The 27994-nt window shown below is 43.2% G+C and overlaps 1 protein-coding gene across 8 annotated transcripts; it reads left to right on the top strand.

Annotated features, from left to right (window-relative positions):
* The first annotated feature begins 739 nt into the window (after positions 1 to 739).
* Positions 740 to 27822, top strand: LOC311149323 (tumor protein D54-like). Of its 8 annotated transcripts, none has more exons than XR_014615016.1 (9): positions 740 to 966; positions 8077 to 8279; positions 9169 to 9317; positions 17047 to 17094; positions 19919 to 20020; positions 26019 to 26067; positions 26403 to 26452; positions 26810 to 27146; positions 27465 to 27822. XR_014615016.1 is itself a non-coding variant. In XM_084186472.1 (8 exons), the coding sequence occupies exons 1-7, from the start codon at positions 951 to 953 to the stop codon at positions 26409 to 26411; spliced, it is 576 nt and encodes a 191-aa protein (XP_084042598.1). In that variant the 5' UTR covers positions 740 to 950; the 3' UTR covers positions 26412 to 26452; positions 26810 to 27822. The 8 variants fall into 8 exon arrangements, 5 of the variants coding, with proteins under 5 accessions (XP_084042598.1, XP_084042599.1, XP_084042595.1 ...); XR_014615017.1 differs by having other exon boundaries at positions 748 to 966; positions 8113 to 8279; XM_084186472.1 differs by having other exon boundaries at positions 26810 to 27822.
* The last annotated feature ends 172 nt before the right edge of the window (positions 27823 to 27994 follow it).

Genomic DNA, 27994 nt, shown 5'->3' on the forward strand with positions numbered 1-27994 from the left:
GTAATAATGACAATCGACTTATTACTCAACAGTAATTTAGCTTAGAAAGAGTAGGACCACGTCGATTTCATGTAATTGTAGCTACAGTATATACCTGAACACAGTATTTTCAAGTCATTCAGTGCTCTCTCTGTCAGCTGTAAAATCGGGGCAGGGGAGACGCTTTGACAACGTCATCCACTGACGCCGGAAAAGGCACACGCTGGAAGTTCATAATTGACTAAATATTCATGAACACTAAAATGAATGGGGGGGAGGGGTCTTAATTTAAGGTAAGACACAAGGTTTGCACTGTCAGGTTTAAAATCAGCCAACAACGAAGTAGAAATGGGCGGGGTTTGTGACTCTGTGGCTGTGGTAACTAACACTTTTCACGCCACTTTGATACAGAAGTGACTTTTTCGTAGCAGGTTAGGATAATTTACGTAGCAGGTTAGGATAATTTACGTAGCAGGTTAGGATAATTTACGTAGCAGGTTAGGATAATTTACGTAGCAGGTTAGGAGACTGATGTTAAGGTTAGGAAAATGCTCTCCTAACCTGTTACGAAAATCACTTCTTATCGAAGTGGCGTGAAAAGAGTGTGTCCCTTTATTGGTGCGAGTAGGTAGTACCTAGGGTATATTCATTACGCCGATTCTACAGAAACCGTTTACTCTAAACGGAAAACGTTTTGCAAGGAAATAAGAGTTTCTATTGGACAAATTCAGGCAGGTCCCGTTCTTATTATACCTCAGCGGTAGGTCCCACCCCGTTTCGTTTGCTCCCGTTTGGCTCTTAAACTGTAAACGGTTTCCGGTGCAAGACGTAATGAATACACCCCTGTTGGTGTACATCTCCCTCGACCAGTTTGTTATTGTGGAATCCTGTCACACAACCGGAGAGTCTCAAAGGTTTCGACTGATTGAGCTTTTGCGTAAAGCGGCCAAACACTCCGCTCATTCGACGCCATGGACGTTGGTCAAGGTAACGTAAATTATTGATATGATTGTTGTTGGATATGAGACGTGTTTGGGCTGACGTTGGTTGATTTTTGAAGAAATGTATTACACATTTATTGTTTGTGATTGTGCACACTATAGCTATGAATTCAATGTGGGCCCGACGCAGTAACAGCGGTTGTGGAAATGTCAGATGCGCAAGGGCCGTGGAGCGCAGGGCAGAGATCGAGTTACTATGATGACATTCCTTTGTTAACCTCTCAATTAACTTGGTTCACGCCGTAGATATTAATTCGTTTTTATGATCTTACTAAAAATAGACGGTATTTGCGTTTTTAATAGCTCATATTTTTGTAAACAAAGGCTACTTTGCTAGTTAGCCTGCGTGAGCTAAATAGCATACTTGTTACGTTAGCTAGCCAAGAACGGTGTGTGTTACCCGGGATCCTTGGGACGTCCCCACAATAACTCATTCCCGAGGGGTGTCAAACTCAGGGCCTAGTGTCTGCACGTCTTTGTTTTTTCCTTTCAATTAAGACCTAGACAACCAGGTGAGGGGAAGTTATTTTAATGAGTGACCTTTTTAATTAATCAATCAAGTACAAAGGATGTGCGAAAGCCCACAGACACTCGGCCCTCCGTGGAATGAGTTTGACATTTTAACCATTAGAGTTGTAAACTTCAATGGAGTAACGTTAACACCAGTTGGGACGTCCCAATGATCCAGGATTGCAGGGACCAGCCAAGAACGCACCCAGCTAGCTTGTTAGCTTGCCACTGCCAGCTCATATGGTTTTAGTTGACAGTGACACATCTACTAGTGATGTGCAGTCCGCGAACGATTCGTTCTGATTGAACGACTATTTTTTACTGACTCGAGTCATGATTCGTTTTTCTGAGTGACTCGTTCATTTTAGTCGTACCTTTGACCTGCTAGTGCTGGCTGCAATGAGTCCTACAGCAGGATTAAAAGGCAATTTATGCTTGATCCGAAAAATGTAGTCCTAGGTGACGTATGGACGGAGTGACGCAATGGCGGAGGCTTTGCAGAGGCCATATTGAGCTCTGTATCCCATGATTGGTTGAAGGTAGGTGAGGGGCAGGAGGTCTTGTATAAACACAAACTCACTTCCTTCACAACAGCTCTGGGCAAGAAGTATTAATGCCCTGACTTCTGCAGAGGCCGTATCACTGTAAATGCTGCACGTCCTATGCAGAAGACAGATTGACCCAATGTAGCGCCTTGCCCATTTTAATACACACTCAGCATCTCCAGAGACATGCGCAGACCAGTGGCAGTCTGTGCCGTTTAAGATGAGGGAGGATGTTAACAAATTGTATGAGCATGGCCTTATTTCTATTATAGCAAATTGGATGACTGTCACGCATATTCCATTCACCCAGCTCAATGTAACATCGATAGGTTTAGGCTACTACATGATACTCAACATTTCCCTGTACCCATCATGAGGGGTGGCAGGTAGCTTAGTGGTTAAGTGTGTTGTGCCAAGTAACCGAAAGGTCGCTAGTTCTAATCCCCGAGCCGACTAGGTGAAAAATCTGTCGATGTGCCCTTGAGCAAGGCACTTAACCCTAATTGCTCCTGTAAGTCGCTCTGGATAAGAGCGTCTCCTGCTAAATGACTAAAATGTAAATGTAATGAGGTTCCTTTTACCTAGCCTATGAATTAAAGTTTACAACTTAGGTGCACAGGTCGAGAGAATTTTGAGTAACCAAGGTGACACATTCAATACCGCCTTGCACACTCTTGCCAACAGTTGCAAATGTAAGGTTCTATTGGACAAATTCAGGTATGTTTATCCCCGTTCCGTTTGCTTCCGTTTTTAAGAAATGTTTTTCAACAGAATCGGCGGAATAAATAGACCCCTGATCACAGAGCAAACACAGTTCACTTTCATAGCAGCCACATAAAAACAGTACGATCACTTTGTTCGTTGTGTGTATATATAATTCCTTCTCGCAAACTATCTTTGCGCTCTCCTCCTCCTCTCACCTTTTCCCTTCGCTTGTGGACTTCAGTGCACGACACATCAGCTGTCTGTGACCAGGCGAGATAACCTTTTCAAGACAAACCTTCATATCTTGACCGCTACATCGTTGTCACGTCATAGTCAACATGGCTAATAGAACTAACGTGTTAGTAAAACCGCTACAATCATGCGGTACAGTTAGCAAGCAGTTTAGCAGTTACACCGGCGGGCCCTGTGGCAATAAACTAATAAAACCAAAAGCTTACCTTGACTTGGAAGAGTTCCAGTGTTGGATAGCCATAGCCAGCTAGCTAACATAGCGTCCCTTTCTGTTTGAGCTGGGTGTTTTGAGTAGGCTAAACTAGCTAGCTGCATTCGCTAGCTTAGTGAAAGTAAGAAAAAAAATGCAACCAAATATAGCCATCTCCGTCTCGCTCTCTATCCTTAATTTTGGAAGAAATTAATTTATTTGAAACTGTTCAACTATTTTCTTTCTCTCTCTTTGAGTCAAATGTAGCTTATGCTTTCAGTACTAGATTTATTCTCTGATTCTTTGAGTGCTGTTGAGGCTACTGTAGACTTTCATTGCAAAAGTGTGTTTTAGTCAATTATTTGGTAACGTGAATATATTTAGTATAGTTTTCTCTAATAAGGATAACTTTTTTAAATTTCTTTCTATTTTTATGAAATTCACTGAGGAGAATCTTGCTCCTCTGAGGAACCTCCACTGACATTAACCAATTAAAAACAGTTCTGTAGCAATGAGGTTTGTGCAGTAGGCTATAGGTCCAATACATTATCACTGCATATTGGCTATGCTTGAATTGTCCTGCCAATGTTGTTCTTCTCAGACCATTTAGAAATTATATTTCAACATGTTAGTTATGTGATCACACAGGTAATAGATAATTTGTTGTATTACTTGTGAGGCATAGCTGAGTTATCAAAATTTGCTTTTTTAAAATTTCACTGGACTGATGGCCTGCATCTGATGGTCAGGCTGAGGGGAGGGCGGGAGCAGGGGTGAGGCTGCCTCACCGTCCCTCCGCTCTCCCTCCCTCCCTCCCTCCCTCCCTCCCTCCCTCCCTCCACTGAGAAAAGGGGACAATGTCTTCCAGCTGATGGCAACTCAAGTCGCACTGCATTATTTCTGCCTGATGCACCAATTCATGTTGTTAATCCGAGACACACCGCTAATAATAATAATGCAAGCTTATCGAAAACACTTTGCTATATACACTACCGGCCAAAAGTTTTAGAACGCCTACTCATTCAAGGGTTTTTCTTTATTTTTTACTATTTTCTACATTGTAGAATAATAGTGAAGACATCATAACTATGAAATAACACGTATGGAATCATGTAGTAACCAATAAAGTGTTAAACAAATCAAAATATAGTTTATATTTGAGATTCTTCAAAGTAGCCACACTTTGCCTTGATGACAGCTTTGCACACTTGGCATTCTCTCAACCAGCTTCATGAGGTAGTCACCTGGAATGCATTTCAATTAACAGTTGTGCCTTGTTAAAAGTGAATTTGTGGAATTGATTTCCTTCTTAATGCGTTTGAGCCAAATCACTTGTGTTGTGACAAGGTAGGGGGGGTATACAGAAGATAGCCCTATTTGGTAAAAGACCAAGTCCAAATTATGGCAAGAACAGCTCATATAAGCAAAGAGAAACGACAGTCCGTCATTATTTTAAGACATGAAGGTCTTTTGACCGGTAGTGTATACTCATTCATTGCAGCTGCAGTGCTGGTTGTAGCATATTTGATGGTTTAGAAAAGTGTTTCATCAGACCAGAGGACATTTCTCCAAAAAGTACGATCTTTGTCCCCATGTGCAGTTGCAAACCGTAGTCTGGCTTTTTTATGGCGGTTTTGGAGCAGTGGCTTCTTCCTTGCTGAGCGGCCTTTCAGGTTATGTCGATATAGGACTTGTTTTACTGTGGATATAGATACTTTTGTACCTGTTTCCTCCAGCATCTTCACAAGGTCCTTTGCTGCTGTTCTGGGATTGATTTGGACTTTTTGCATCAAAGTACGTTCATCTCTAGGAGACAGAACGCGTCTCCTTCCTGAGCGGTATGACGGCTGCGTGGTCCCATGGTGTTTATACTTGCGTACTATTGTTTGTACATATGAATGTGGTACCTTCAGGCGTATGGAAATTGCTCCCAAGGATGAACCAGACTTGTGGAGGTCCACCATTTTTTTCTGAGGTCTTGCCTGATTTCTTTTCATTTTCCCATGATGCCAAGCAAAGAGGCACTGAGTTTGAAGGTAGGCCTTGAAATACATCCACAGGTGCACCGCCAATTGACTCAAATTATGTCAATTAGCCTATCAGAAGCTTCTAAAGCCATGACATCATTTTCTGGAATTTTCCAAGCTGTTTAAATGCACGGTCAACTTAGTGTATGTAAACTTCTGACCCACTGGAGTTGTGATACAGTGAATTATAAGTGTCTGTAAACAGTTGTTGGAAAATCACTTGTCATGCACAAAGTAGATGTCCTAACCGACTTGCCAAAACTGTAGTTTGTTAACAAGAAATTTGTGGAGTGGTTGAAAAACAAATTTTAATGACTCCAACCTAAGTGTATGTAAACTTCCGACTTCAACTGTACATGTGTCTGACCATTTATTTTTATTTTTTTTGTAATGCTTTCTCCTCCTCCTAAAAATGTCTGTCCCCACTCGCTCTCGAGAAATGAACTCCACAACTGCTTTTCCATCCCCTACCATTGAGCCTGTACTTTTTCTTCACACTGATGACTTGGTGAACAGTTTCGATGACACAGGCCTCCTGTAGCTCAGTTGGTAGAGCATGGCGCTTGCAACGCCAGGGTTGTGGGTTCGATTCCCACGGGGGGCCAGTATCAGAAAATGTATGCACTCACTAACTGTAAATCGCTCTGGATAAGAGCGTCTGCTAAATGACAAAAAATATTTAAAAATGTCTAGGCTACTTTAGAATACCAATAATAAACGGATTTTAAAAAGACTTGCGCTTTAAAAAGTTAACTTAGAAAGGCTGAACGTAAATTACAATGACTCGCTCGCGTCCCCTGATCTCTGCAAACTGTTTATTTTTATTTTTTTACGATTCTTTACAGGAAATATAGGAAATATTAGATCCCGGATTGACAGTAGCTGGCCCCATACCATTATTTCTGTTCAGGAGGCACTTGAGGCAACTACTTTGAGACAGTTTGCTGCTTCCTTTTTTGAGCAAATATCCTTTGAGTCCCTCCTTGATACGGTTGCTCACATGAAGACGACCTCCTGCCCCTTGGACGATGGACGTGGTCCCTACTAGACTACTAGCAGAGGTTGTTTACTGTTGGCCCCAACAGTCTGTCTATTGTAAATAGTTCCCTGAACTCTGGCTCTGGTCCAACCTCTCATTTAAAAAGCCCAATCTAAACCACTCCTCACTAAATAATTAGACCTTTCTCTAAGCTTCCTTTTTTTCCCCCCACGATTTTGGAAAAAGTTGTTTTCAAGCAATTAGTGGCTAATTTGAGTATGAACAACTTATTTGAAAAATTCCAGTCGGGCTTCTGCTCTCTTCACAGCACGGAAACGACTTTATTGAAAGTAAGTAATGGCCTTTTGGCTGCTGGTGAATGCTCGATTTGATTTATTTTGGATCTTGTTGCCGTCTTTGCTACTATTGATCATAACATCCTTGTTGCCCGTCTGGCGAGGTGGTTGGGGGTCTCCGGCATTGCCCTCAACTAGTTCAGGTCATATCTTTGTGGCAGACTTTTCTCAGTGAGCATGGGTGGTTCCGAATCGTCCCCAGCGCCTATTCACTATGGTGTCCCTCGGGTCAAATCTGGGACCAATCCTTTTTTTCCCCCCCCAGTATATGCTTCCCCTTGGTGACATCATCCGCAATCATAACGTTCAGTTTCGCTGCTATGACTCCCAGCACTATTTACTCATCAGACCCAGTGACCAAGCTAGCGTAGCTACCCTTCACAAGCGTCTTGCTGACATCAACATTTTTTCCAGCTCAATGATAACAAATCTGAGGTTGGTGTATTTGGCCCCACACCTTGCTAAAACTCAGATTGTAAATAACCTTTGTCATTTGTCCACAAATGTAAAGCCTTCAGCCAGGAACCTTGGTGTCTTCTTTGACCCTAACCTAAACCACGAGATGCATGTTTTATCATCTTAAGAAATAACGCTAAAGTCAATACTTTTATTTCAGTCACTGATTTGGATAAAACGTATACATGCTTTTATCTCCTCAGATTACTGTCACTCTGTATACCCGTCTCAGTCACTCTGTATACCCGTCTCAGTCACTCTGTATACCCGTCTCAGTCAGAAATCACTTAGTCTACAGTTAGTTCCAAACGCTCTGCTTTTACCAGGCACCAGGAAATGGAACCATATCACACCTATTTTAGCTTCTCTACACTGGCTACCAGTCACTTTTTAGAATAGATTTTAAAATGTTATTAATCACGTTTAAGGCCTGGTTTGGTTTAGCCCCGTCCTATGTCTCTGCTCTTTTTACCTCCCCACGAGCCAGGACTCAGCCTGAGATCCTCCGGCAGGGCACTGTTGACCACTCCAAAGTCTAGGTTGACAATGAAAGGAGACCGGGCATTAGGGCCCCTAGACTTTGGAGTGGTCTGCTAGAGGAGATCAGGCTCGTAGATTCAGTGCCTCTTTTATATCCCTGCTGAAACCACTTTTTATAAAGAATTTTTTAAAATATGTTTTTATTTTATTTAATTTTTTTAGCAGACGCTCTTATCCAGAGCGACTTACAGGAGCAATTAGGGTTACGTGCCTTGCTCAAGGGCACATCGGCAGATTTTTCACCTAGTCGGCTCGGGGATTAGAACCAGCGACCTTTCGGTTACTGGCACTACGCTCTTAACAACTAAGCCACCTGCCGCCCCACAGAGATGATTTTAATCTATGATTTTAATGAGCTATCTTATTTTATTTCTCCTGTTTTTGTTAGCACTTTTATGATGTGAAGCACTTTGTTACTTGTATTGAAAAGCGCTATACCAATAGTCATTATTATTACTATTATTATCATTATTATTATTACTGGTGATGACACTAACACTTCAATCAATTCAAGGCCTTCTACTCTCTCATCTCAGCATGCCCCCCCGCCCCCACTCTCTCTCTTGACCCAGACATCAACCTGAACTCCCCCAACAAGGGCCTGGGCCCTGAAGGAGGAGCAGACCCCGTGACTGACGTCCCCGTGGAGGGCGGAGCCATGGGGGTAGGATCCGTCAACACGCTGCCCCCAGGGCTCACAGAGGAGGAGGCAGAGGAGCTCCGCTCTGAACTAGTCAAGGTAGGCCCTGTTAAGGTTAGAGGTAGCCATGGGGGGTAGGATCCGTCAACACACTGCCCCCAGTTAGAGGTAGCCATGGGGGTAGGATCCGTCAACACGCTGCTCACAGAGGAGCTCTGCTCTGAGCTAGTCAAGGTAGGCCCTGTTAAGGTTAGAGGTAGCCATGGGGGGTAGGATCCGTCAACACACTGCCCCCAGTTAGAGGTAGCCATGGGGGTAGGATCCGTCAACACGCTGCCCCCAGGGCTCACAGAGGAGCTCTGCTCTGAGCTAGTCAAGGTAGGCCCTGTTAAGGTTAGAGGTAGCCATGGGGGGTAGGATCCGTCAACACGCTGCCCCCAGTTAGAGGTAGCCATGGGGGGTAGGATCCGTCAACACACTGCCCCCAGTTAGAGGTAGCCATGGGGGTAGGATCCGTCAACACGCTGCCCCCAGGGCTCACAGAGGAGCTCTGCTCTGAGCTAGAAAAGGGATGGTCCTGGCCTGTCTGTCCTCCCTGTCTGTTGGCCTGTCTGTCCTCCTGTCGTCTCTATGTCCTCCTGTCTGTTGTCTGGCCTGTCTGTCTGTTGGCCTGAACTCACCAATACAGGCCTCGTGTCCTGTCTGTCTGTTGTCCCTGTGCGCTAATGTAATCACAGCCCTGTTTTGGATTACTAAAAATAATCTGTTCCACAAACATTGAGGGGGAACTTTTTGTTTCAGACAATGGGGATGTTCATAGCTATGATTGGCCCAGCCAGTGGTTGACCACGCTCCTGTGTTGCTGTCAGGTGGAGGAGGAGATCAGGGTTGAAGAATATCTCTCTTCAGTAGCTACAGTGTATATACATGACAGAGAGCGCTGACAGCATCCTGTAATGTCGCTATACCTCGCATGACTCCTCCTCAGGTGGAAGAGGAGATCAACACCCTGAGACAGGTGCTCCTGGCCAAAGAGAAACATTCTGCCGATCTGAAGAGGAAGCTGGGCCTGAGCCACCTCAACGAGCTCAAACAGAACCTCACCAAGGGATGGCAGGACGTCCAGACTTCCAACGCGTAAGTAGATGATCCTTCAAAAATGTAGTCTCTTTTTTTTTTTTAAACCAGGTGAACAAGCAAATATCACTCACTTTAAATGGTTTTAATACATACTTCCCTTCGGGGACAATAGAGTTAGTCTAATCTTATCTTTAGGTTGTAACGATAAACATCAGGTGATCACTTGCAGTAACGTCCGTTAATAGATTATTCTAGAAGCTCTCTGCTGTTCCCTTTCTATCGTATTCTGGCCTGGTCAGACGGACTCAAGGCTGTTAGTGTAGACGGAGTGGCCCTGTGAGTGCTGGTCCTCCGCTATTAGTACACTGAGGTGAACGTCGAGGCGGATGTGATCGGTGGGGCTATAGAATCATGTCGCTCTACTTCAACTTCTGGCTCAAGTATTCCTATTGCGTTTTTTGACGACTCATGCTTTAACACTGTAATTCAACGTTCAAAACGGCCCATTGTGTTTTATATAAGTAGTATGATTAAACTCCTAGCGTCTTAGATTGAGTGAAGATGAAGAAGCCATTTTTAAATCGAGGCTTCGTTAAATCCTGTCAAACAGTTCAAAGCCTTACAGTGACACTTATGTTACCAAGTCAAAATGTGAGGGAGGGAAATACTTTTTTTTTTTTAGATGTTGGTAGTGAAAGTGTATCAGTCGTCATCAGTGACTCAGGTTTCTGAGGGAGCCTAGTTAATGGATTCAGGTTTCTGACGGAGTCTAGTTAATGGAACGTTCTTGTCCCCTCCTCATATATATTTCATTTAGCTGACGCTTTTATCCAAAGAGACTTACAGTACAGTGAGTGCATACATTTTTTTTGTGTATGTGGAACTGAACCCACAACCTTAGCGTTGCTAGCGCCATGCTCTACCAATTGAGCAACAGAGGACCACTCTCACCAGATATCATGGCTCTACAAAACCTAAGCCTCTTGCATACTGTATGCCTGACTCCTACTGTAGGGCCTGGTTACATTTCTGGAACGTTCTGGAAAGGTAGTGCTGAGCAATTAGTGCTTTTTGAGGTCAGTTTGATTATTTCTTTTTAAATCACGGTTTTCGGTTTTTGATTATTTATGTGGGTTGAATGTTGTAACAACACAGAATAAAAGTCCCATGATGGTAGTGACTGACATCATTTAATGCTGATCACTTATTAACCATCAATAAATATTTCAGTTGTGTATATTACATTTGTTTTATTTGATGACTATATTATTTCATTCCAAGTCATCATCTCATCTCTACAGAGCTGCTGCCTGTGCTGTCTGACTAAATCACTATTTTAGTAGTTCTTCAAAGTAAATAAGGCCGACTTTTATAACCGAGTCGGGACAGTACGGTTTGGCCCTGTAGCGTGAATCAGACAGCCAGCCTGGCACAGTGCTGAGCTCGACATCTCTGACCCAGTCTCTGTTTCTAGCTTTGTCCAAACCACTGAGAAACTCAGTTGTGAGTCTCCTGTTTGTCTCCTGCCGTGGGCAACTAGTGCTCTCTCTGTCTCTCTCTCTCTCTCTCTCTCTCTCTGTCTCTGTCTCTCTGTCTGTCTGTCTCTCTCTCTGTCTCTCTCTCTGTCTCTCTCTGTCTCTCTCTGTCTCTCTGTCTCTCTCTCTGTCTCTCTCTGTCTCTCTCTCTCTCTGTCTCTGTCTCTCTGTCTGTCTGTCTGTCTCTCTCTCTGTCTCTCTCTCTGTCTCTCTCTGTCTCTCTCTCTCTCTCTCTCTCTGTCCCTCTCTCTGTCCCTCTCTCTGTCCCTCTCTCTGTCTCTCTGTCTCTGTCTCTCTCTCTGTCTCTCTCTCTGTCTCTCTCTCTGTCTCTCTCTCTGTCTCTCTCTGTCTCTCTGTCTCTGTCTCTCTGTCTGTCTGTCTCTCTCTCTCAGAACACCTGCCGTGGGCAACTAGTGTCTGCAGTGTAACCTGGCTACTGTATCATTGTGGTCTTGATTCTATAACACTTGTCCTTTGTGGTTTCCTCTGCCTGCTGCGTGTGAAAACGTGCATTCCCATGAGACCATCTGTTATATAATAATACAGTCTGGCTTTACCTTGGCAGAAGATGCTGGGTCTCCCAGTTATCCTGGTGTCGTTGTAATGCTGGGTCTCCCAGTTATCCTGGTGTCGTTGTAACCAAGAGATGCTGGGTCTCCCAGTTATCCTGGTGTCGTTGTAACGAAGTTGTAATATTCTACGTGTCAGAAGCTTGTTTGTTCTACGTAATATATTTCTATTTGAACGTTCCACAAAGTTCTGCCTCGCTTTAACGCGCCACTGTTGGTTTTCCCAAAGAGTTGCTGCCTATCCTGCTTGGGGAAACTCTAAAAGCATGCTACACGAGGCTGGGAAATGGTGTGTGGTACTCCACTCGAGGAGGGAGCTTTTAGGCCCATCTCTTTCCCTTTTTTTGATTACTTCGTGTAAGAGTGAGTCATTTCCAGTTAGCCACCCATCCCTGTACTGTAATGTCCTGTTAAAGCAAGGGCCTTGTCCCGAGGCTCCTCAGTGATAAGGTGACATCCTCATTCCCACTTCCTGTGAACCAACAACCAATACGTCCTAATGGTTTTAACTAGGGTTGGGCGGTATCCAGACTGTCATATTGTCCTACTCTCATCCCGGTATTACTGGCTTTAGTACACAAGAGGGTGCCAAAAACCACTCAAAAAGCCAATTTTAAGCGTCAATTACCAGAATGCTAACAAAATTAACACGAGTAATAGCACATTTCCATGAAGGCTGCTAGCTAAATATGCTAACGAAAATAAACGAATTTCCAAAACAGGCAATCCAGCTCATGAAGGTGTGTGTGTGTGTGTGTGTGTGTGTAGGAGCGAGTGAATGTCATTTTTGGTGAGTGGACATTTTACAAGCGGATGTGAACGAGAGAACGTTTTGACGCATGTTTGTCAGAAGGAAGAACAGTACTGGCTCTGAAGCAGCAACGTGTACACTCTGGAGTCGCCAGGGCAACGGGCCTGCCTGCTCTGCTCGGAGAAGACGTGGAGAGGAGAAAAGGGCGCAAAGAAATCAAGATGGTGGCAGCAAATAACTCATCCAAAGGGCTTTGACTTCTCCAACACGGCAGAAAGCTAACACTGATGCCCCGTCACTTTTTTTAAATTCAGCTACTTAACGCTTAACTTCTGTTGGTTTGGTGGTTGGTTGGTTAAAACTAGGGAAACAGAGAAATACATGGACTAATGTTTTCCCCTCTTTCATTATTTATGACCCACATCATACAGTTGAAGTCAGAAGTTTACATACGCTTAGGTTGGAGTCATTAAAACTCGTTTTTTTCAACCACTCCACAAATTTCTTGTTAACAAACTATAGTTTTGTGCATGACACAAGTAATTTTTCCAACAATTGTTTACAGACAGATTATTTCACTTATAATTCACTGTATCACAATTCCAGTGGGTCAGAAGTTTTCATACACTAAATTGACTGTGCCTTTAAACAGCTTTGAATATTCCAGAAAATGACGTCATGGCTTTAGAAGCTTCTGATAGGCTAATTGACATCATTTGAGTCAATTGGAGGTGTACCTGTGGATATATTTCAAGGCCTATCTTCAAACTCAGTACCTCTTTGCTTGACATCATGGGAAAATCAAAAGAAATCAGCCAAGAAAAAAATTGTAGACCTCCACAAGTCTGGTTCATCCTTGGGAGCAATTTCCAAACGCCTGAAGGTACCACGTTCATCTGTACAAACAATAGTACGCAAGTATAAACACCATGGGACCACGCAGCCGTCATACCGCTCAGGAAGGAGACTTGTTCTGTCTCCTAGAGATGAACGTACTTTGGTGCGAAAAGTGCAAATCAATCCCAGAACAACAGCAAAGGACCTTGTGAAGATGCTGGAGGAAACGGGTACAAAAGTATCTATATCCACAGTAAAACAAATCCTATATCAACATAACCTGAAAGGCCGCTCAGCAAGGAAGAAGCCACTGCTCCAAAACCGCCATAAAAAAGCCAGACTACGGTTTGCAACTGCACATGGGGACGAAGATTGTACTTTTTTTTGGAAATGTCCTCTGGTCTGATGAAACAAAAATAGAACTGTTTGGCCGTAATGACCATCGTTATGTTTGGAGGAAAAAGGGGCGGACTTGCAAGCCGAAGAACACCATCCCAACCGTGAAGCACGGGGGTGGCAGCATCATGTGGGGGTGCTTTGCTGCAGGAGGGACTGGTGCACTTCACAAAATAGATGGCATCACGAGGAAGGAAAATTATGTGGATATATTGAAGCAATATCTCAAGACATCAGTCAGGAAGTTAAAGCTTGGTCGCAAATGGGTCTTCCAAATGGACAATGACCCCAAGCATACTTCCAAAGTTGTGGCAAAATGGCTTAAGGACAACAAAGTCAAGGAATTGGAGTGGCCATCACAAAGCCGTGACCTCAATCCTATAGAACATTTGTGGGCAGAACTGAAAAAGCGTGTGCGAGCAAGGAGGCCTACAAACAGGGGCGGTGTGTTCAATAGGGCGATATGGGCGACGCACTGCCAAACGGGAAAAGGAAGGGAATTTTTTTCTAATCAATTATATCACGGCAACAGTAGTTATCAGTGTTGTAATCTAGACGTCTGATCTGCCACAGTGCCACTAAATGTCCAATCAGGCTAAAGTCGTGCTTCAAATGGCCCCCCCCCCTTTTGGGGCGATTTCAGTCAGGTTGAAAATCGCCCAGAAGTCTGTCATAGACTCCCATGTAAAATCTATTTTTTTTCAAATATCAGAGCTTTCAATACAATCTCTATGGGTTTCTGAGGGCTTGCACTTACGCGCTTTCGTCATACGTAACATAACCATGAACGTAACTAAGAAAAGAGCGGGTAGCCTCGTCAATCAATTCACTACTACTATCAAAATGGCTAGGCTTCAGTGCAACTCGATTGTGTCTTTGAAAGAAGTTCCTTTTTGTCGGCGAACAAATGAAGATAAATTGGCAACGAAACAATTAGGACCTCCCAGACCAAATTTAATAATTCAACAGGTTTCTACTAAAGGGGGGAAGTCCTACACCCGAGGATTTTCCAAAAATTGGTACGAACGAAAAACCTGGCTAGCAGGCTGCGATGTAGCTAATGCAGTCTTCTGCTACCCCCTGCTTACTCTTTCACCCTGAAGGCGGCACGGCAGACAGCACCGCTTGGACAGCGACTGGTGTGTAACGGACATGCACCATCTTTCAGGAAAGATTAAGAAACATGAGCTGTCAAAGACCCACATGGATAGCTGTTTGAGATTGTCTGCTTTGGGGAGAGTGAACATTCCCACTCAACTGGATGAGGGATACAGGCTAGCTGTCTGCCGCCACAACGATGAGGTTAGTGTTGATAATCACAAGTTTACTGGAGAACTGAAACTGACAAGATAGGACCCTTTTGTCCATTGTTATTGGATAGGAACAGAACTTATAACCAGCTCCTGACCTAAATAGATCTTAGCACAACATTTTACTCAACATTTCATATTCCATATTCACTATAACAAATATATTTACTACGACATTAGCAAGAACCGCCACATCCTCAGCCGGCTAATCCAGTGTGTGAAGTTTTGCGGAGTGTTTGAGTTAGCTTTGCGAGGCAAAGATGAAACTGAGGGCTCCACCAACCCTGGTAAGCCAACACTTTTGAGATCAGTCAATAAATGCTTCTGGTATTGACTTATATGCTGCCCCTGTCTTCATGTTGTTGCTGGACATATCTTTTTTTAAATGTGTGTAGGTCACCTAAATCATCAGAAAAATTGCCCCCCCTGAGAATTTTTTCAGGAGCCACCACTGCCTACAAACCTGACTCAGTTACACCTGCTCTTTCAGGAGGAATGGGCCAAAATTCCCCCAACTTATTGTGGGAAGCTTGTGGAAGGCTACCCGAAACGTTTGACCCAAGTTAAACAATTTAAAGGCAATGCTACCAAATACTAATTGAGTGTATGTAAACTTCTGACCCACTGGGAATGTGATGAAAGAAATAAAAGCTGAAATAAATCATTCTCTCTACTATTATTCTGACATTTGACATTCTTAAAATAAAGTGGTGATCCTAACTGACCTAAGACAGGGAATTTTTACTAGGATTAAATGTCAGGAATTGTGAAAAACTGCGTTTTAAATCTATTTGCCTAAGGTGTATGTCAACTTCCGACTTCAACGGTGGGAAAAGGTAGTCAAAGTAAAGTTATCACACCACGACCACCGTTTTGCTACAGCAAATTTTGAATTTTCTGGGTGGCTGAAGGCCTACATTAACAGACTTGGCAGGGTGCTTATTTGTGAGCTATCTCTTGCACTGTCCTTTCAGCATACATATGCACACAGCCCAGACCTGCCACAGGATTGTGTGGGAGAGGAGGGGAGGATTGGAATGTGAGAGACCGAAAGGGAGCGATTTAAACAACCGGAGACGGAGAGAGACGATGGTGGGCTGGCCCAAAAATTGTAGTCTTCCTTGATTAGTCACATGACTCACCCAGAGGGAGGATGTGGAAGAATGCCACGTGAAGGACAGTGTCTGTGTAAGGGCTGTGACGCGCCCAGTATCGCAATATTTTGTTCCATGGCAAAAATGAAAACACGAAGCAGACCAAACTCCTTGGTCCTTTTTAAAACCTGCTGTATGTCAAATATTGTGGGTTTTTTTTATACCTTGGAAAATAAATAAATGTGACTCTGGATGACAACATGTTTGTTTCCAACATTAGGACTTTTTTTCCTAAAGAAGTAAAATCCGCTTTGTGTTTTGTTTCCTTGCCCCCGATACTAACGAGTATCGCGATACTGGTATGGTCCCGGCCCTAGAATAGTTATTTTATTTGGTATGTCTGTGTGTTGCATTGGGAGATTTTAATTGGGACTAGACAGAATCATTTGTGTCAGTGTTTTTATAGATGCAGAAAATAGTCAGAATGAATGTTTATTTATTTTTAGTCAGACTGCAGCTACAGCCATGCTTATCATATATTCCATTTCCATTCTAGTCAGCAGAACTAAAGCCACGTCCTCCTTTTCCCATGCAGGTTACTGTACTGACAGGATCTACATGGTTTGATTCAGGCACTGTATGGTTTGTGCTCAATGAAGACTAATCAAATAAATAGTATCTATCTGATGCTTGACACATTAACCCTTTTTTTGATGTTTGTGAAAAGTATTACTATGGGAGTTTTAATCAATAAAAGCGCAAGAGATGTGACTTCCACCCATGTCCAAGCTTGAGGAAGGGTTGCGTTGGGTCTTCTAACACAGGGTTTCCCAAACTCGGTCCTGGGGTCCCCCCCTGGGTGCACGTTTTGGGTTTTTTGCCCTAGCGCTACACAGCTGATTCAAATCGTCAAAGCGTGGTTATTTGAATCAGCTGTGTAACGCTAGGGAAAAAACTAAAACGTTAGGGGGCCCCAGGACCGAGTTTGGGAAGCCCTGCTGTAATAAACCCTAGATATTCGGCAGAGTTGGGTATTTGGCACTTCTGCCACTTTCCAAACCAAGACTGATGCTTTGTCATAGTGTAGTGATACTATTGTTCAGTAAATGCAGTATTCAAACAAGTTAGTATTGTGCTAAGTTTTTTGGGGGGATTGTCTGTTGTTTTTAGTGTGTGTGTGTGTGTGTAGAAGGTTTCAATTTCTTATGTGAACTTTGTCTCTAACTGTCTCTTTCCTCCCCTGTAAGAAGTCAGTTAGTCATTTCATTTTTTCGATGTCACTGTTTGTCCGTAGATTTCTTACAGCGTCTGCAACTTTGGATGACATTGCCCAATCGGAAGCGTGAGTTACTATATTAACTATTTATTTTTGTTTTTGCCTACATTTTTGTTTTTGTTTTGCCTGAGTTGCATTTTGTTTCAGCAGGAGGAGAAGGGGCTTATTACTGTCCTTGGAGGGAGAGGGGGCTTCTTACTGTCCTTGAGGGGAGAAGGGGCTTCTTACTGTCCTTGGAGGGAGAAGGGGCTTCTTACTGTCCTTGGGGGGAGAAGGGGCTTCTTACTGTCCTTGGGGGGGAGAAGGGGCTTCTTACTGTCCTTGGGGGGAGAAGGGGCTTCTTACTGGCCTTGGGGGGGAGAAGGGGCTTCTTACTGTCCTTGGGGGGGAGAAGGGGCTTCTTACTGTCCTTGGGGGGGAGAAGGGGCTTCTTATGTTGTTTTTGACTGTTCATGCTTCTCTTCTGTTTGGCTGGTGGTGTTTTGGATGGCCTTGCACACGCCAACCTTATTCACCTAAATCGTGTGAGCTTGTGTGGGGCAACAACAAAAATGGGTATCGTTGTGGGTTACGTGAGGACTGAATTTGAGAGGCTGGTTTCAGTGATCCTGGGGGGGCCTGCCGTAGTCATCACGTGTCCTGGGGGGGCCTGCCGTAGTCATCACGTGTCCTGGGGGGGCCTGCCGTAGTCATCACGTGTCCTGGGGGGGCCTGCCGTAGTCATCACGTGTCCTGGGGGGGCCTGCCGTAGTCATCACGTGTCCTGGGGGGGCCTGCCGTAGTCATCACGTGTCCTGGGGGGGCCTGCCGTAGTCATCACGTGTCCTGGGGGACCGTCTGACCCGCTGTACAAAGTGTAACAAGCTGATATCATTCATTGATTGTCCACCAGCTTCATAGTTTCCTAACTGTCTTTTCAGTGTTATCAAACGGTTATCAATACCACTGTATTGGTCAGTCTGAATAGAAATCAATCTTATGGGACTTGGACATATGGACCTGTGTACTGAACGGATGGCTTAGTAAGAGATGATTGCTTCTATCATGGGTGACTTAACTATTGACTCCATGCTAGAGACGATCACCTGCTCGTGTGGAGTGTTGGAGCGCTGGTGGTGAATGAACTACAGGACAGAATACAAGTCCTCCAACCCTAAAAGGCCCCTGTGGTGTTGATGGTATCCTCAATGAAATGATACAATCTACAGACCACAAATTCCAATTGGCTATGTAAGTCGCTCTGGATGAGAACGTCTGCCAAATGATGTAAATAATATAATAATAATAATATGCCATTTAGCAGACGCTTTTATCCAAAGCGACTTACAGTCATGCGTGCATACATTTTTGTGTATGGGTGGTCCCGGGGATCGAACCCACTACCTTTTGTGGTGCCACCCCTGTATATGCCTAACAGCCATCCATTCAGAGGGGTATTGGTGTGATGGGGATATAACATACTATGGGCAGGAATGTGTGTGTTGTAACTTGTTAAGAAGCCTGCAGTTTGATCTTTCTGTGGCTTTCTATTGTGACTCAGTGTGGGGTTTAAGCACAGCGACGTGTCTGGGTAGATTCCTGCTTTTGGTTGGTGCTGTAATAGTAATGGGTCTAAGTTCTTCTGTCTGGGTTATTCATTTTCTGTTTTAAACATACCGTCTGAAATAAGCCTGAAAAATTCCCAGTTTGTAAATTCAGAGTTTTTGGTTTAAGCTGTGTTGCGCAATACCTGATCTCTTTAACACTACACCTCATCCTACTGAATTCCTACTGGGTTGGTAGTCCACCTCATCCTACTGGGTTGGTAGTCCACCTCATCCTACTGAACTCCTACTGGGTTGGTAGTCCACCTCATCCTACTGGGTTGGTAGTCCACCTCATCCTACTGGGTTGGTAGTCCACCTCATCCTACTGGGTTGGTAGTCCACCTCATCCTACTGGGTTGGTAGTCCACCTCATCCTACTGGGTTGGTAGTCCACCTCATCCTACTGGGTTGGTAGTCCACCTCATCCTACTGGGTTGGTAGTCCACCTCATCCTACTGGGTTGGTAGTCCACCTCATCCTACTGGGTTGGTAGTCCACCTCATCCTACTGGGTTGGTAGTCCACCTCATCCTACTGAACTCCTACTGGGCTGGTAGTCCACCTCATCCTACTGGGTTGGTAGTCCACCTCATCCTACTGGGTTGGTAGTCCACCTCATCCTACTGAACAATTAATTACAAAACAGTTCTGAGATCTGGGATGTGAACTTTGATGCTCAGTATCTCAGACCTATGCTTTGTGCAGATAGAGCCGTATAGTCTCAAGGTCATTACATTTACATTTTAATCATTTAGCAGACGCTCTTATCCAGAGCGACTTACAGTTAGTGAGTGCATACATTATTCTTTTTTATATATATATTTTTTTTTTTACTGGCCCCCCGTGGGAATTGAACCCACAACCCTGGCGTTGCAAATGCCATGCTCAACCAACTGAGCTACATCCCTGCCGGCCATTCCCTCCCCTATCCTGGACGACGCTGGGCCAATTGTGCGCCGCCCCATGGGTCTCCCGGTCGCGGCCGGCACATGGGCCTACATTTTTAAAATGATATTTCATTAAAATGTCTTGGTTGAGACCTTTAGTCAAGTATTGGATACAAGCTGTTGCTAAATTCTCTTGTTTCTGGAGTGTTTTCCTCTGTATTTCTGCAGACTTTTCTTTCTGTTCTGTCTGTTAGACTTATTAACCCTTTAGTGGCAAAGACTCTTCCTTCCTTCTGCTTGCGACGGAGGCGTAATCTATTCTAAACCAAGTGAGCCCTGTTTTCGATATGTTGTCAATCATGTTTTAATGATATATATATATACACACTATCTCTCTCCATCTGTCCTCTCCCGCCAGATATAAGAAGACTCAGGAGACCCTGTCTGTGGCAGGACAGAAGACCACCGCTGCCTTCTCCACCATGGGAACTGCCCTCAGCAGGAAACTGGGAGACATGAGGTACAGACCAAGACCCAAAATGGCCCCCCTCAAGCCCTTTCTGTAGAACAGGGTTGGACAAGTTCTAAAAACCTAGAGGTCTCACCTCAGTCCTCTTTCCCACTAGGTTGTATAAGTTTGTTTGGTGTGGCCACAACAACCCTCTTTCTGGTGAGAGTTATTCCTGCCAGATTTTGCTCTGACTTACCTAGCTCACCTGATTCAGCTAGTCAGCTGCTCACCTGGGGCCTCATTTATAACCGTTGGGTAAATTTGACACCAAATATCTGCATGTGTCATTTCTGAAAAAACTGTGTGCGAAAATATTGATTTATAAACTTGCCGTATGCCATACAACGTATATTTCCTGTTATGAATCAGACCTGTCGTTAAACTGTGCGTGCGTCAACGTTTTTTTTTTGGTGACAATCTGCTCAATTGTCTCGTTTTTTGCTGTGTACTTATTAGGACAAGACACAATCTAAAGGAAATATGTCAGGAATTGACATAAAAAAAAAAAAAATGAAATGGATGCCTATTTCTAATTATTTTAGAATGCAAAGATAATCAATTTATTTTTTTCGCTCATCTCACTAACATCAAATTATTGCATGTTATTATATTTAGTTTCCTTAAATAAATGTGTGTATATATATATATATATATTATATATATATATATATATATATATATATTATATATATATATATATTATATATTTTTTTTTATGAATAATTCTCATATTCCTGCACAAGGCTATTATAGGCTGCTGTTGCCTTCTGGGAATGCAATACTTCAACCACTAGACACTGTGCATATGCATGGTCTAAAGTTTGCGGGAGGATAAGCACATGCTCACGTCAAGTTCCGTTTTTATACAGTACCAGTCAAAAGTTTGGACACTACTCATTCAAGGGTTTGTCTTTATTTTTAATATTTTTGACATTGTAGAATAATAGTGAAAACTATGAAATAACACACATGGAATCACGTAGTAACCCAAAAAGTGTTAAACAAATGAAAATATATTTTAGATTCTTCAAAGTAGCCACCCTTTGCTTTGATGACAGATTTGCACACTCTTGGTATTCTCTCAACCAGCTTCATGAGGTAGTCACCTGGAATGCTTTTGCAACAGTGTTGATGGAGTTCCCACATATGTTGAGCACTTGTTGGCTGCTTTTCCTTCACTCTGCGGTCCAACTCATCCCACACCATCTCAATTGGGTTGAGGTCGGGTGATTGTGGAGGCCAGGTCATCTGATGCAGCACTCCATCACTCTCCTTCTTGGTCAAATAGCCCTTTACACAGCCTGGAGGTGTGTTTTGGGTCATTGTCCTGTTGAAAAACAAATGATAGTCCCACTAAGCGCAAACCAGATGGGATGGCGTATCGCTGCAGAATAAGAATGCTGGATAAGTGTGCCTTGAATTCTAAATAAATCCCAGACCGTGTCACCAGCAAAGCACCCCCACGCCATCACACAACCTCCATGCTTCACGGTGGGAAATACACATTCGGAGATCATCCGTTCACCTACTCTGCGTCTCACAAAGACACGGCGGTTGGAAACAAATCTAAAATTTGGACTCATCAGACCAAAGGACAGATTTCCACCGGTCTAATGTCCATTGCTCGTGTTTCTTGGCCCAAGCAAGTCTCTTCTTCTTATTGGTGTCCTTTTTAGTAGTGGTTTCTTTGCAGAAATTCGACCATGAAGGCCTGATTCACGCAGTCTCCTCTGAACAGTTGATGTTGAGATGTCTGTTACTTGAACTCTGTGAAGCATTTATTTGGGCTGCAATCTGAGGTGCGGTTAACTCTAATGAACTTATCCTCTGCAGCAGAGGTAACTCTGGGTTTTCCTTTCCTGAGGTGGTCCTAATGAGAGCCAGTTTCATCATAGCGCTTGATAGTTTTTGCGACTGCACTTGAAGTAACGTTCAAAGTTCTAGAAATGTTCCGGATTGACTGACCTTCGTGTCTTAAAGTAATGATGGACTGTCGTTTCTCTTTGCTTATTTGAGCTGTTCTTGCCATAATATGGACTTGGTCTTTTACCAAATAGGGCCATCTTCTGTATACCACCCCTACCTTGTCACAACACAACTGATTTGGCTGAAACACATTAAGAAGGAAAGAAATTCCACAAATTAACTTTTAAGAAGGCACACCTGTTAATTGAAATGCATTCCAGGTGACTACCTCATGAAGCTGGTTGAGAGAATGCCAAGTGTGCAAAGCTGTCATCAAGGCAAAGGGTGGCTACATTGAAGAATCTCAAATATAAAATATATTTTGATTTGTTTAACACTTTATTGGTTACTACATGATTCCATATGTGTTATTTCATAGTTTTGATGTCTTCACTATTGATGTCTACAATGTAGAAATAGTTATTTTTTTTTAAATAAGAAAACCCCTTGAATGAGTAAGTGTGTCCAAACTTTTGACTGGTACTGTAAATGCCAACATTTTGCTTAAACTGGCTCGCGCATGTTTTGGGGCATATTCTGTGCGTACGCAACGTTTATGAATGAGGACCCAGGACCTTGATTAGCTGCTTTTTTTACAGGGTTTGAGCAAAAGCCTGCCTACCCAGTAGTTCTCCAGGAAGAGTGTTTGCCAGCCCTGATGTAGAAAACACTATCCTAGAAGACTACCGTAGCAGACGCCGTAGAATTTACACTAACCCCCTAGACTTGACTGACAACAGCCTGCAGTCAATCCAACTTGGTTGCTCCAACTTTAACTAGTTACTAGCTAGATACTAGCTGTGGTGGACCATACTGTTTACAGTCATGTTATAAATTGTAATCTAACCAAAATGCCCATCCTTGGTTTTTATATGGTTCAATTCATCATTTTAGTCATTCATATTATAAATAATCCAGCTATCCATTCAACACCAACACTTGAAAAGCAACCCTAATAGCGTACTAACTCAAGTATCTACGTGATCTGAGAATATGCTTGTCCATTTAACATTTACAAGTCTACGTGTGTGTCATTGGCCTCCCTTTGTTTCCTGTTTCGTGATCCATTACCCCGGCAGCAATGCACCTTCTTCATTCCTTCCCTTTCCTTCCTGCTTGCTCCGCTCCATATCAATGGCCTTAGTTTTGTTTGACCCGTTTGATCATTTTGTTATTGTCTTTTAATTTTCATCTAGCACTATCCTTCACCAAGTCTGAGTAAGACCAGACTATAGGTCTGTTCGCTTCATACAGCAGGGTTGCACAACATGGGACCCTGGTGTGCGTTGCAATGCCATCTATCATGTAACCATCATTGCTACCAGGTGCAACGCCATCTATCATGTAACCATCATTGCTACCAGGTGCAACGCCATCTATCATGTAACCATCAGTGCTACCAGGTTAGAATAAATAAATAAAATGTCTGACCTGCGCATTGCAAATATATTTTCTGGACCCCTTAAATCATGTCAATATCTGTCTGTGTCCCAAATGGCAACCTTTCCCCTAATATATAGTCCACTACTTTTGACCTGAACCCAATGTTCAAAGGTTGTGCACTAAATAGGGTTCCATGCCATTTGGGAAGCATCCTCTGAAAGCGGCCCCTTTTGACGAATAGCCCAGCTCTGCTCCGCTCGACGCTGCTTTGTGCCTCACTGTGTTTTTGTTTCTCCTTGTTTTGAATTGCTGCGGCCGGTCCACAGAGCGCTGCCTTTCTCTAACTCCTTCGGGTAAGATGACTCTGTACTGCTGGAACACCCCAATTAGCTACTTTATCAACCGCTATGATAACTTTACCTTGAGGTTCATCATCCCTGACTGTTAATAGAGCTTTAGTATTTATGCTGCAACTCTGCTTTCTCAAATCAAATGTATTTGTCACATGCGCCGACTACAACGGGTGTAGACTTTACTGTGAAATGCCTACGAGCCCTTCCCAACGAGCCCTTCCCAACGAGCCCCTCCCAACGAGCCCCTCCCAACGTGCCCTTCCCAACGAGCCCCTCCCAACGTGCCCTTCCCAACGAGCCCCTCCCAACGATCCCTTCCCAACGAGCTCCTCCCAACGAGCCATTCCCAACGAGCTCCTCCCAACGAGCCCTTCCCAACGAGCCCTTCCCTACGAGCCCCTCCCAACGAGCCCCTCCCAACGAGTCCCTCCCAACGAGTCCTTCCCAACGAGTCCTTCCCAACGAGTCCTTCCCAATGAGTCCTTCCCAACGAGCCCTTCCCAACGAGCCCTTCCCAACGAGCCCTTCCCAACGAGACCTTCCCAACGAGCCCCTCCCAACGATGTAGAGTTTAAAAAAGGGTAACACAAGGAATAAAACAGGAAGTACCAGATCAATGTGAAGCTATATACAGGAAGTACCAGATCAATGTGCAGGGGTACGGGGTATTTCAATTATGACTGTAAGTCGCTTTGTATAAAAGCGTCTGCTAAATGGCATATTATATTATATATTATAGGTAGATATGTACAGTCCATTCGGAAAGTATTCAGACCCCTTTGTTACATTACAGCCTTATTCTAAAATGGATTAAATAAAACATTTCCTCATCAATCTACACACAATACCCCATAATGACAAAGCGAAAGCAGGTGTGTCCAACCCAGTACTAGATGAGTGTACCGAACTGGCCACTGAGTGTGTAGTCTTGTGAGTGTGCATAGAGTCAGTGCAGATAGTCTGGGTAACCAATGAGTTACTTAGCAGTCTTATGGCTAATTAACTTCTACCCCCTAGTCGTAAGACTGCTATCTCGGAGCCTGTTGGTCTGCGAGCCGATGCTCTGGTACCGTTTGCTTTAAAAAAAATATATATATATATATATATATATATATATATATATATATATATATATATATATATATATATATATATATATATATATATATATATATATATATATATATATATATAAAAAAAAAAAATAAGATACATTTTTGTTCCCCCTCGTTATGATTTAATGAATTACTTGATTATTATTTAAGAGGAGTTCGGTTCATATAAATTAATTCCCTGCGTATTTGAATTATTCATTATTTGATGATGAATCACAGTGAACCTTGATTGTGTTTGACTGAAGTAAACACTAGATGGCGGTGTCCTCCTGACCGACTGCTGTCACGATATAACCATGTTCTCCTGCTTGGTGTGTGGCTGCTCCAGTGGTGGGCCCGGCCTGGGCCCCGGCCTGGGCCTGGGCCTGCCCCTCTGCTTGGCTCCTAACGCTCTCACTTCTTTGTCTCCCTCCCTTTAAACGCTTACAAAGTAGCAACTACTCCATTCGCCATTCGATAAGTATGCCAGCGATGAGGTAAATTTAACTTACACTTATTCTATTTAGTTTTTTTTTTTTTTAAGTATCGCTTTAAGTCATTATGACATTTTAGTGGTTTTAGATTAACAGCTGTTGTGGTCTTGTTTGTGATGGTGATGTTTTTATGTCTTTTTTTGAATTGTTGTTTTCTTGTAAATTGAAGGTTGCTGGTGAGGATTGTCGGCGTCCCCATAAACAATGCAAACAATATAATGATTCACATCATTTGATGGCACAGCATTGAAAAACACCTAGTGGAAACGTTGGGTGTTTTTTGTGCTGGCTCTAACGAAATGAAAATACTAAGCATACAACTTTTTGATATCCTGTGTTTGCGCTTTTCCCTGTGGATATTTTTGTGAGCTAACTCAAACAAATCTAGTGATACACATCATATGACCGGTAATTTCAATGTAAATCAACTCCTGCTAAGAATATGCTAAATGGCATATTATTATAATCCATAAAGCTGTGATCTCCCACAGGTAACCCTGGATCAGTGTGTCTGGCAGTGGAGGATAGAAGTATTATCAAATGGAGGCTACCGCTTACCTTTTGTAGTGCACCTTAACCTGTTATGGGAGAGGATAAAACTTTGTTTGAGTCCGGTGTTTATCTCACGAATGAACACTTGTGAAAGTTGTGTTGCTAATTCAATGATATTCCCATGTGCTCATTTGTGGAATGTTTTTTATTTCTTTATTTTTTATAGAAACTCTCCAACCTTCAAGTCGTTCGAGGACAAAGTTGGAAACATCAAGGTGAGAGCTGAAAGGGGTTGTTGAAATGGGAAGATGACGCAGAGTACTATCAAACCCTGGCAACTCACAACTGGTCAAATGGAAAAGTATATTTTTTATAGTTTTGTACATTTTCATTTTGTATCTTCGTTGTGCACTGCAGCATAGACTTTGCTGTGTTGTTAACACCCTACAGACGAGGTAGAGGTTAGGAGTGCTTTATTCTGTTCCTGCATTGGGATTTTTATTACTATTGGATTATTCTCAACTGTCTCAAACAACTCCTTTTTTAAATAAATGGTGTGAAAATGAAATGACTGACTCCCTTTAAGTTTTCCCATTTATTCTATTCACAGTTGGGCTGATTTTAAAGTATCCCTGCACTGCAGCACATAATAAAGAAAAGGTGTGTGGCAAAGTGAATCTGATAAGGGCTATGGGTCAAATATACCATCATGGGCATATGCCACAATACCTCTGGGTTGTTGATAGAAGCTAACAAACTTGGGTGATGTGTTGCGCTTGGTGTCATTCACCCTGCGGAAGAGTGTCACATTTTAACGATTTTTACCGGTGCTGCAGCAGTGTACGACTTTTTAACAGGTGCATAATCTATACAAATCTCAGAACAGTTTGCATGTACTTATCCTATTCTCCACTGTCTCTCACACAGCTCCTTTTTAAATGAAATGACTTGTTCACTGCAGATTTACCATCACGTTGATCCCATACCATTCTCGCTCTCCTCCCCCTTTCTCCTCAGTACAAGGTGGTTGGAGCCAGAGGTAACGGTGAAGCTGTCCAGTCCCCGACCGAAACTAACCCCGTTCAGGACAACGCACCCTTCTGAAGCTATTCCCCTCTCTCGTCACCGGGACTGTGACATCATCATTAAGCGCCTCATCACTGAGTGACCCCATGACCTTTGGCCTAATGAAGTCACCCTCCACTCCCCACACATACGCCATTACTCACTACTGCCTCCCTCCACCTGACCGGCAAAAAGTAGTGCACTATATAATAAATAGGGTACCATTTATGGCACAGACTTTATGGCACAGAGTTCTGTCAGCTACTGCCCAGTCCTAAATCAACCTCTAGCCCCCTACACCCTAAGCTCTCCCTTGTGGAGATCTGAAAGGACTTGATTGATGTATGCAATATGGCACCAATTCCACCTATCCTATGGCAGGGTAAGGTGGAGCCACTACCATATTGCTTACTCTTATCTAGTCCCTTCAGATCTCCACAAGTGCCTAGGCCAGGGTTCTTCAATTCCGGTCCTGGAGGGCCGAGACACCTCTGTTTTTCATCCTCTCCTTCTAATCAGGGGCTAATTCAGACCTGGGACACCAGGTGAGTGCAATTAACTACCAGGTAGAAAAAAAGAAAAAAAAAGAAGTGTTTCGGCCCTCCAGGACCGGAATTGAAGAACCCTGGCCTAGTGTATTAAGGGCTAAAAGTCTCCCTCAGCCCCCTCGCCTACGAAAAGCATGTGCATATCTCATCTCACTGTACAAATATAAACTACCGCAAAATACAACTGAGGTTACATAACATCAAATCACCACAGCTTGTAAAAAAAAAAAAACTTAAACTACGTTAAACCATTTTGTATTATAAAACAATTTTACACTGCTTTGCATAATGTTTTTACATGACTTATCTATATGAATAAATATATTGTAAACAATCCTGCCAGTCGGCGTTCATCGGTAGGTAAGGCGAACGTGGAGTCTCGAAAACAAGAAAGGAAAGCTTAAAGGAAAATAAAAACGTTATGAATACAACAATGATCTCAGTTTGGTACCATGCTGAGCATTCTATTTGTTTGTTGTTTTTTTTTACAATGTGACGCAATGCTTTGCTGTATAGCTAGCTAGCTATCTGGTGAATGTAGAAACTATATTTAGGCCGTACACTCTTTCTGTCTTATTGCTTTATCTGT

This window comes from Coregonus lavaretus (assembly GCF_964263955.1).
Source record: "Coregonus lavaretus genome assembly, chromosome: 22".
NCBI classification, from domain to species: Eukaryota; Metazoa; Chordata; class Actinopteri; order Salmoniformes; family Salmonidae; genus Coregonus; species Coregonus lavaretus.

Bases quoted from the DNA above. Each gene is read 5' to 3' on its own strand.
- LOC311149323 (XM_084186469.1), top strand. The intron at 8,280-9,168 runs GTAGGCCCTGTT...ACTCCTCCTCAG, and splicing joins TCCGCTCTGAACTAGTCAAG to GTGGAAGAGGAGATCAACAC. The intron at 20,021-26,018 runs GTACAGACCAAG...TATTTTTTATAG, and splicing joins AGGAAACTGGGAGACATGAG to AAACTCTCCAACCTTCAAGT.